At 41.9% G+C, this 11612-nt stretch overlaps 1 protein-coding gene across 1 annotated transcript in view; it reads left to right on the top strand.

Annotated features, from left to right (window-relative positions):
• Positions 1 to 1547: 1547 nt before the first annotated feature.
• The window catches only part of LOC107191863, a 27349-nt gene continuing 17284 nt past the window's right edge, over positions 1548 to 11612 (top strand). The window contains exon 1 of the mRNA XM_015581002.1: positions 1548 to 1598. Coding sequence (XP_015436488.1) covers positions 1561 to 1598 — 38 coding nt within the window. The 5' untranslated portion in view covers positions 1548 to 1560. The remainder of the gene's footprint in view (positions 1599 to 11612) is intronic.

Below are 11612 nucleotides of genomic sequence, written 5' to 3'. Positions count from 1 at the left end.
TTAGCGCGTACCAAACAGGGGAGGCAAATGAACGTGCGCGCACTCGCGGAGGGAGGTCCTTTTGATCTGACTGGAATTTCTCGGCCGAGCACTTTTGTAGGTAATGCATTGAAAAAGGAATGACACCCAATGCGCGCTGATTGGATTTGTGATTGGCCGGCTTTGGCTTGATTCCTTCGTTGGAAAACAAAACTATAAAAATCATACCGTTTTTTTCCTGTTCAGGGGACGACCTCCTCGAGTTTAATTAAAACTTCTACCAAGGGTGGATTCTCGCCCCTATACTTTGTAGCTTTCAACTTTTAACCTCATCTTGGAACGGTATAAAGTAAATGCAACGTGAATCTTGGGTCTACTAGGTATTTTTTTTTTTTTTTTTGTAGCATCTACCCTGGTATAGGGAAGCTCTCGGGTTTTTCCGAGGTTTGTAGGAGGATAAAAAGTCAACAAACGATACGATTCTGAATGGTCTTCCAGGTTCCTGGGAATCGTCTGTGTAAATAGACTATTTCGAGGAATACACGAGGAGTCATTGGTGTATCTGTGTCAGGGTATGGAGATAATTTTAAAAGTGTTAACGATAATGATACCATGTCGGTGGATTGAATTGCGAATTTGCATATTCTAAATCGATCCTGCGTAGAATGTTAGATGTGCTTGTTACAGATGCTATCGGATACGATAGAGACATTGAATGTACGTATTATTCATGTTCCACGAGTCCTACGGCGTTCTTGACTCTGTTACAGATCTACACACGGATGTGAGCAGCGAGAATGCACCGGGAACGTGCACTGTGGGAACCTCATCGGTTGTCCTTTCGTAAGTCGCAAGCTGTGTTGCTTCGTCTCACTGTATCAAAGACGAAGAATGCAGTTCTTTTTTTCTAAAACGTTAGATTCTTTCGTTTGTTTCTGATACTGAAATTACTCTTTTGAATTTACAGCCTGAACTAGTTGTTAAATGACTCTGCAACCGAGGGGATCATACGAAAAACAATCCCTGTCGAATGTTTTGCTTTTTACGATTCAGAATTCTGGTGGTCAAAAGGGAGACTCGTAACACGATAAAACCTATACAATCAAAAACGACCTACCAAAGATGCTAGAGTATTTTTTTATTTCTCTAGGAAGAATAACTTGAACTTCAAGTTTTTGTTTCAGCAATAATCAACGGAAAACGTTTAAGAGGTGTCGTGTCTGTGATGCGTCTACAAGTTACTCGATTCTTTTTCAGAATTATTACAGCATACATTTCTCTTGGCGTGTATGTATTTGTCGATTTTAATTAGGGATGAACACAAGGAGGGTTGAAAATGCCTGGAAGGGTCATGAGTATAACAAGGAATCGGCTTTTCGAACGGGACTTCGGGCGTCTTCGGTGGTCACCGACACTCTTCGTGCTACTCTTAACTCGTGCTCGTGCTGTTTCGAGTCAGTCGTTGACGCGCGCTCGTTTGGTTTGCATCGGGTATTAATGGTGCTTCAACATCCCCGAGGAACGTTTCCCAGTCCATCGCTGATGTGAAGAGGCTGTGTATGCTCCACACCTGTATTATCCATGAAACAATACCACCGCAACATGTGTACGATCACAAGGTAAGAGAACAATTACAATTCATTAAAAATTTTTTACTTTCGCGAAACTCTGCACCGTACAATTGTTTCTTCACAGGTATTCTTCCAAAACGTTTAACAATCCTTTACTGTACATCTTTAGATTCCTATATCTAACGTTTTAGATTTATATACTCCAAATTTTTACATTCCTATATTCTACATTTTTATACATATAGTATTTATAAAGGATTACTCTAACAAGCTACGGCCAAGGATCGGCCCGTTTCCTGTACACATCTTCCAAATTCACTCCCTTCGGTCGTTCCTCTCGAGATAAGATACAAGTAGATACATTTAAGCTTTTTCCCGACAGTTCTCTCCATGTGTCCATTCGAACGAAACCGCGCCAGTCGATACGTCGACACTGGCATTCGAAACGTTTAATCTTCGGTGACACGTTGACGAGCATTTAGCTGATAGTTGGGTCCACTCGTTGCCGCGTTAGAGAATATACACACTTTCATCCAGTCGTCCAGCAAGTATCGAAAATCCATAACTGGACGAGCACATAATAAATCTCCTGGAAGCCGTCTGCTGGCTCCTGATAAATTTTAATACGACCAATTAATGGTCGTCGTTTCCACTCTCGGTCATCGAGTATCGATCAATTACATCTCTTGGCCCGTTTCTCGACACCAAACCCTTTTGTCAAAGTAATTTTAACTCTCACAGTCGGGGAAGAAATCATTGTAGCGATGGAGCAAAAGCAATGGTAAATATTCTCGGGGGATAGACTCGTCAATTGAATTTGTTGTATATGTACTCCGCGAACGAACGGCCGCGCCGTATCCTCTATCTCGGGCACGGTCAATATTGACTCTCGCTCGAACCACAAGCCCATCGTAATAAATTATTGACTTCGTGGAACTAGACGAGAAGAGGTCCCGCAGTGATCTGCATTAACCGTACACGACCTATCCACGCTTGTATACCACGTATACACACATGTACATGTGTGTATATATATATATATATATATATATATATACTATTTTGCCATAAGGCTCGGGAAATTATGCGTCGCATAAATCACCTTTATGCTCGGACTATCGTTGCCAAGGGAGAGTTTGGAGGCTTTCGCCGAGTAGTGAGTGTATCGATAGCTCCGAATCGACGAGCACGGGAGAAAGATGACTCCGATATCGAGTGTATTATGCGCCTCTTTATTCGCCATCGGAAGGTAATTTAAAGATTCTTACGGTGTAACGACTGCAGATGTGTTCTATACACGTTCGTCGTCTCCTCTCGTCTTGTTTAACGCTGGAATATATATATATGTATTAATTTATTAATAGGTTGTAAGATTTATTCAGTTACGTATGTAGCATTAAGACTCATTGAAAATGCTATGTCATTAATTTATGCCATTCTTGTGAGGAATTACAGATCGGCCATTTTGATTACTTTGGTAGTTACAGTGTTAAATAATTCTGTTTTGGTAGTTCTAGTGTTTAATAAAACTGGCAAGACACACTGATTGGCAAGATTGTACTCTTTACTGGTCTTTTTTACCACAGCAGTGAATATATATATTGATCACCTTTACAGGTTTTTTTGCTTCAATACATGTTATATTCTTTTGGTACTGTAACAAAAGATCTTCGATGACCGAAAAGTAATAGGCTGTAGACTTAGTCCTCCACGTTCTTCGCAAACTATCCGTCGACCGTGTATACGCTCCCGTTCATAAGTATTACAACACTTATCGAACATGCAGTTAATGTTACAAACCCTTACGAAATTGCTGAAAATCTTAAATAAATATTGTTTAGAGGATATTAATACTTTATCGAACGGTAATCTATTAATAGGCTTTAAAATTTCAGTGCTTGTAGGAAAGAAGCCTATTAACATTACCCTTAGATCAGGATTGCTTTTCGGTAAGGTTCGATATACCTGTCGATATAAATTCCCGATTTTCGATCGAACGGTCGTAGCTGCTCCTTTCGAGGTACAGTGAACCAGCCCAGTGCTGACAAGAGGATAAATTTCCATAAGTGTATCGTAATTCGACGCCCTATACCTGAGAGATGTGTGTATGTGAGTACTGTGCACTTTTCTGTCGGTTCGTCGGCACTCGATATGCCATTCGAAGGGGTCGCCCACGCAACACACGCACAGCACGCACACATAATCACCTTCGCTCGTGGATCCTCGTTTTTCTCTGTGTGTGTATTGGCGATTTACGGGTAAGGGCACCGTGCACCGTCTGCTTTCTGTGTTAGTCACCGACCATGGGGGGTGAAAGAGACTCTGGGCACACCGGGACTGTTAGGAAGGGGAAAAAGAGACGAGAGACAAAAATACGCTCGAGAGGAAGAAAAGGTGGCACGCATACACGATCCGAAACTCCACGTTAAACAGGCTCGACGTGTTTACTTTTGCATATACGCACAAGTTGCTCGCGTGTAGGAGCGTAACCATTCCTGTCGTGGATTATTACACCGGGCGATAGAGAACGAGACTCTCGGCACGTTTTTCCTCTCCAGCACCCCCCTGTATATCGATTCCTGATCTGATGATTCTTCTTAATTGCTCGACTATCCCCCTCGTACTTTTTTTAATTTGCAATTGGATGATTGTCACTTCTTTCTTGAATAATATCGTGACTGGTTGATTCGATTTTAAGGATATGAGTCTGGGGGAACAATACTGTTTTCGTAATTAATAGACAGAACGGAAAGGAGTGGTAAAACGGTGCGATTACGATACATACCGGGGCCCTCGTCATTACAAATATACGATTTAATCCGCGTGCCAACGATCATCGCGATGGCGGCGCGTTTCTTCCTCCACTTCATTGTTTGGAATTATTAAAGACCCGGAACACAGTGTAACGATCCGGGCCACGGACTCGTTTAATTACCACGCTTCCTTCGATCGTCTACGAAACTGCGAAGTCCGTGGAGTGAACCACCTATGAAACGATAGAGACTCTTTCGAGCCTCGTGAGATATAACTGTAAAACGTATACACATAACTGGCCAGGAATTCGCAACCATACGCTAATATGCTGAAAAAATACCCATAGGCGATCTATGTATAAGATTTCATATACAGCTCCCGGAAGATTTATTTGTCCATGGATCGTAAAAATGGAGGAAGCGCTGGTGTACAGGGTATTCAAAAAAATGTGGAACACTGTGATGGATTACTCTGTAAATTGCAGTCGTTGTACATAATAATACCTACTCAACGATGCTATATAAGACGCAAAATGTTATATAACATTCTTCTTTCTGTTTTTTTAACAACTTTTATAACTTTGCTATATGTATAGCGTAGACGCAGCTTTAGACTCTGAAACAAAGCCTCGAATGGAATTTCATTAGTCTTGATTTTTATCTCAATTTTCCACGTAGAATCCACCCATCCTGTGAATGTGTCCCATAGTTTTTTTTAGCACTCTGTATAACCAGGCGTGTAGAAATCTAGAAATATACATAAAGCACAGATCCATCGAAACGTCCCGGTAACGTGTTTGGTCGCACGGGTCTACACCTACAAAACCGTTTCCAGGAGGGGGGGGGGTGTGGGGGAACAGCAGCAAGTCTATTTGTTGAGAGGCGCTTGCTCGCGCCGTTGTTGAAGTAGAATCTCTCGAAGAGAAACGAACGATGAGAGGGGTGGCGGTTCGATTGGGACACGCGATATATTACGTTCCTTGGCCACGTATATGTATACGTGCTGACTGCTTCTCCATGCATAAGTAGACGCACTGCATAAATAGCAACGCGAGAAGAGAGAGAGAGAGAGGGGGAGGTGTGTGTGTGTGTGTGTGTGTATGCGTATGCGTAAACCGTGTATGCACACGCAGACAGACGTTGAAACATAAAGAGTGAAAAGGACGGATATCGGCACGTGAGTAATGCGAGCACGCGCGTTTTAACGATTTCTGATGTTTCTAATTCTTCTATTTTTTCTACCCACTGCTTCCTTGTTCGGAGCAGTCAAAAGAGCCTCTCCTACTCGACCGAACTATAAACGGCCTTTAGAACCAGGGAGCAGTGAGATCCATTCTACCCTTTGATTCTCGGAACCTCTCTCGTCCCGTTTGCCAATTCTTTTTCTCCTCCCAGTTCGAGACGTCGCTCGCGAACCTATTCTCGAGGTTGATTAACATGAAGAAAACGCGCGTCCGGTCTTCTATTACAAGTGACGTAACGGCAGTGTTCCTGTAAACTGTAAACGTTTACACAAGTTTTTTCTTTATCGAGCGGTATGGTAGCTGACGTCAGCTTGACGAAATAGAGGACAGGGTTTGCGATTGTTTCTTCGGCAGAAGCTATACTAATAATGTCTAGAATAGAATCTCTTGTAAGTTTACCCTAGTGGCGATCAGTACACCACATGGCTTGTCTGAGATTTTTTTGGCACTACTGCTTGGAATATTCATATTTTGTTCTGTCAGTTGTATAGGTTCGTTAGAAAGAATAATAATTTGACTTTGCCAGGTTAATATTTCTGGTTGTTGCATTTATAAATAATCTATTTTAAACTATTTTATCGAGACACCAGCCATACCTACGCGAGTAAGCTTAACCTCTTGAGGGATACTGGCACGTATGTGTACGTTTAGATGAAAATGTAATTAACTATTCACTAGGAAGTTCCCCAACAAAAAAGTATACTCTACCAATTGATTGTCGTTGGTATATATTTTTATAAAATACAGCTGAACAATAAAACAAGATTCTTTCTGGTCTTAATAAATTCGTCCCTGAAAAGGTTAAAACCCGCGGTGGTCAGTGAATTAGCCCATTAAAGACCAATGTCATTTTAATAATACCATTTTATTTGGAATTTTGTTTCAGTCGATTTGCATTATTGAATTGTTTTCTAACATTGTGAAGAATATAAAACCTTGACAGAAGATCACCTTGGAGCCTCGAGTGGATCGTAGAAAATAGTTTCAAACATTTTTTTTTCAGAAGGGCTAATACGTACGAAATAACTGTAGACCAGTTGGTTCCACGGAGAAATTAGATCCCTCTTCGGATTTCCTCCAGATGGTTCCCTCTCTCTGTCCTTTCCACCGTAGATTCGTGTCGGTGCGTAATTAGTGCCAATTAGTCCACGGATAAAATAGACCCCACAGACCATGACCACCGGGAGACAGCATCACGATGCAAATAGAGAAAATCCACACCCCTTCCTCCCCTAGCGGGTAGGAAACGAATCGCAAATAACAGGTCACTGGCTGGATTCCTGTTCGCTCGGGACAATTAACGAAAGAAACAGGAGCAGTCTATGTGTATTAAAGGAATCGCCTGCGTCCAATGATCAATTGCGTCGGGGATGCATAATCTATGCAAACAAAATCATAATCAGTCTAATCGATCTCTCAGGAATTAAGCTAGCAAGAAATTGTAACCGGTGGATCGATCGTCTTTTCATTTCCTTTATCGCTGTTACGTCCGAAGATCCAATAACCGATAAAGGGAACACAGATCTCTGCTTCCGGGGTGTATCATTATGTAGACTATTAAAGCTTAATTTGCAACGCAGTCAAGCCAGTGTACAACGAACATAAATCTGAAGAAAACACGTACTCTGATAACATTTATTGGTAGGAACTTACCTGTGAGGAATGACAAAACGTATCCAAACGAAGTACAGTAAATCGTCGATTAACGCACGAAACTCGGGACCGCTTTGGAGTAGTTGCCGCAGAGGGACACGGTTTCTGCACTTCATGAATTGTCATTTCACGAACTGCATTTTGGGCCTCGCTCTTTCTGTGCGGAACCCACCACTAGTGGGAATGAAGCTGAAGTATTTAACGTAGAGACCCTTCCGCGCAGTTATCGAGTCTTCACTGTAGATAAACCGTTTGGAAAATCATGATCTCAATTGCAAACGGACAAACGGTAATCCACGTGAAAGAAGGCTGTCCAAGTGGCAAGAATCCAGTGTAAATAAATTTATCGACCATAAATATGTACTTGATCACGAGAGCCGTTGCATATGCGATCATTCTGGGGGCTTTTATCGAACCAGGACACGATACACGATCTGCAGTTTTTTCACAGTGTTTCGTGTTATTCTATGGTGTACCGCAAACGGTCGATCGTGCGCGGATTCGGAAAATCTGCGGCGAAGCCTCGATTCTTCGGGTTACGGTACACAGCATCCTTTCGCGAATATAGTGACATAATAGGCAAACGTCCAGGCCGATGCACCGTTATGCAGAATGGTGCTGAGGTCAAAGAGCCCGGCGCGCATGGATGGGAAGGGAAGAAGCGGCGGAGGCTGGGATGTGCTCGCCGCGGTTGCATCGGATATGCTCGTTCGGCTGGTTCACTCGTGAATATTCGAACGGACGCGAGATCACGAGATAATATGAAACAGTGGGCGAACATTCACGCTGAAAGTGATACATTCGGAAATTTATGAAAATTTTCGTGGAATTTCTCGAGTCAGTGATCTATCAATTCAATGCTTTTGAAACGGTGACGATGCTAATGCACCCAATTCTGTTTTTCCACAAATTGGGTGTACAGTGACTCACAAATCCGTTCAGAGATTTCTGAAAGAACTTTTATCATCGTTCTGTAAGAAATTTATCTTAATTTTTAAATAAAATTCGCATAGCGGTAAATAATTTGGTAAAATAGAAGTGACAGCCTTTCGTGAATAAACTGGTGAGTCACTGTGTGTCTATTATTACCTCTTACTGGATCTATAGATTGTAAAGAAAACAAAACAAAATATAGTACAGTGGGACCTTGATTAACCGGATCGACCAGTCAGGGTTTCGTAATTACTAAGTTACGAATGTTTTTAGAAAGATTGGAGTCGAACGGAAATTTGACAGCCATGTTAACGCTCGAATGACAAGGTGTGGGTTTTAAGGTCGCAGGAGGAACTACAACTTGGGTCGTATAGGATCTGGACCTTACCAAGTACGAACCAATACTTGCAAAATTACAGTGGAAGAAGAAATAGCGACGAAAAAATTATTAAATAAATCCCTGGAATTCCCTTTCACAATCACAATGTTAAAAAATAGTATTCAGTAATGTAAATTAACCATTGGTCCTTAATGGGTTAAAATTTGTACATTCTGTTTTCAATCGGGAAGAGACATTCGGCATCGTTGACATATTGACAAAACGTTTACACGCTGTTCCTATTTGTCATCTCGGTGGCAAATGCCATTAGATCGTACCTTTCTCTTGGATCGAATTTCCATGTCGTGTAAAACACGCTAGAGCTTAATTGACACGACCAGTATATTTTCGAAATTTCTCTTTCACACGACACCGAACAACAAATGCAATTACAAGACACGCTCTGCAGTCGTAATTTATTGCTCTACACGAGAGAGTGAGAGATGGTACGTCGATATCCTGCTCTTCTCGATTACTTTGTATGTCGCGGTTATATGCAATTACGAGCTCGCATTTGCGTTAAATAATGCGCATTTCTAATGGGTGGCTGCCTGTTCGATCGCAAAACTCGTTTCGCCGGGGCGTTTCAATCTTGGCCGTTGACACTGACCTAATAAGGGTTAAATGGATTGTTCCTGAACGTTCTATTGCACGCAGCACGCGTCTCGATCGGGGGTGTTCGCTTCGTATATATTCGCGCACGCATTTAAATCGTGTATACGCGTCACACTGGGGCCTCTCGTGTATACATATACGTACTGTACATATGACCTTTAATGAATCCCCCGAAGAGAGGATATCACGCTGGATTGTTAACGATTTATCGATAAATTTCTGTCGTCGACACGTGTTGGTACGGTTCCCGATAAAATGCAGCTTTCGCTTTATCATTACCATCCTGCGGTATTTGCATATAAACCTGTAACTTATTACGTGGATATACGGTGTATCCCATAAAAACTTTTTTTGAAAGTTATATCACGATTAATGTACAGGATATTGATGTAGTATTATTAAACAAATTTTTTCGAAACAATATGGACCAACTTCGAACTACGCTAAAAAATGGAAAACAATTATATTTTTATTATTTATACAGAAATGCAACAACGGTTAAAAAATTGTTTTCTCTTACTAAAGAGCATATTAAATACATGGTATAGTTTGTATATGCAACGTGGATGATTCATCCACACCGAAAGGTGTAAAAATTGTCTTCAACTGCATTTCGTCCCAAGTGAAGATGTAATTTGACCAGCGAATAAAGTAGATCCAGTATTGTAGATTCGCGATGCACATCTAGAAGTGTAAATTCCCCTTCAGCACATACATAGGTACACTTGTATATCGAAAGATTTAAACGAGCGAATTACATTCCTATCTTATTCTCCAGACCGATATTTCATCGACGAAGGCGTGCCGCCGCGCGTTTCTTATACATAGAAATGGAAATTATGAATTCAAGCGTCGTCGGTAGTTGCCAATCGGCCTCTTCCTTTTCACTTACCGCTATGTGGTTACTTTTACGCATAATCAGCTGGTCGGCATCCCTTTTCATTATTCCTCACGGAACGTCGTAAATACCGAAAAAGGAAGTAAACGCGACGGACGACGTTACCGCACTTAACACGCCTACCAGCCCCCTCCCCTCCCTCCTTGGGCAAAATAACATCTTTCGTGTTGGAAAATCGTGCCACTTTCGCGAACTTAGTAAAATCTAATGTATTGTTCGGTTCGCTAAATATATCGAGAAATTATTTCGCTTTATTTAATCCCTCGACGATTTACGATCTCGTGTCTGTACATACATACATACATACATACATACATACATACGTGGAGGATAGGATAGGTAAGTGTCTTTTTGTTCGGTGATTTTGTTCTCTCGACATCCTCGAATCATTTCTTTTTTTTTTTTTCATTTTCCATTTAGCCACTCGTAATTGGGACGTTTTGTTCGAGAGAGTAGCTGATCTCCGCCCGAGGGTGTGTGTGCGCACGAATCAGGGGAGAGAGATCAGGGGAGTCAGACGGCCAAGCGCTTGACAAAACAATCGCTCCTCGTTGCGGTTACGTCTAGGTCTAGAGAATTTATAGAAGCAGAACCTCTAATAATCTCACAGGAGCTTTTTCTATCAATCTATACATATATGTATGTGTACATACACAGGGTGTCCCATTTAAATCGACCCACTCGAATTGGTATCACCGAAACTATTGACGATATTAAAAAATAAAAAGATAAATTGCCATGAAATTGGAATTAGAGGAGCGAATATGATATCGTATTACGATGTGCCAAACGTGCAACAATTCACAAGATCGAAGGTAACGGTTGTTAGGCCCCCAACTGAGGCCCCGTTAATTAATCGACGAAAGTCATTAGTCCTGTCGATTGTCTCGAAAAGCCTTTCTGGACACACGTGTACGTGCGAGCTCGTGCTCGTTTCGTGGGTAGATTAATGGCGTTGAAGCTATTACGGGAAGAGATTGACGAGCAAAGCTTAACGGGAACGTTTTGACGCGGAAATCCGACGCAAAAAAGATACCCACTGCTGTGTACGGTATTACGTCGCTCGGACGAGTGGAATTAGCCGGACACGTATGCCTTTACCGCCCTTCCTTCTGCACTGATCCGTCCGCGTGTGCACGATCACGATTGTCCGACAAAAAATGCCGCGATCGTTTCCTCGGCGTAGGCAAACGTGTTGGGTGTCGTCGGGGGCAGCTCGTTGCTCTCTCGACATTGACGCGTGTTTGCTCGAAGATCCGTTTAATGGCTCCGTCATCCGTCAGTCACGATACACTACGTAATGCATACAGGGTGATACAAAATAAGGGTTCATAGCATCTACGGTAGATAGTAGGTATTCACGAAATGATGAAAAAATGTCTTAGTAAACATGGATCGAACGATTAATATTTGCAAAGTTATAAACGATTCTTTGTTTCGATTAAAGCAAGGGATTTTCTCGTTTCGGGAGCTATCTTACAGTAAAGACACCACCACCGTCAATCGATGGTGGTAACTTTGTCCCTAATGTACCTCGAAGATTTTCCGCGGAAAAAATATGGTCGTTCACGGGGACCATAATGCAGC

This window comes from Dufourea novaeangliae, unplaced genomic scaffold (genome assembly GCF_001272555.1).
Source record: "Dufourea novaeangliae isolate 0120121106 unplaced genomic scaffold, ASM127255v1 scaffold270, whole genome shotgun sequence".
Classification (NCBI taxonomy): Eukaryota; Metazoa; Arthropoda; class Insecta; order Hymenoptera; family Halictidae; genus Dufourea; species Dufourea novaeangliae.
Note: the sequence above shows the minus strand (reverse complement) of the source record. Positions and strands in the feature narration are given on the sequence as shown.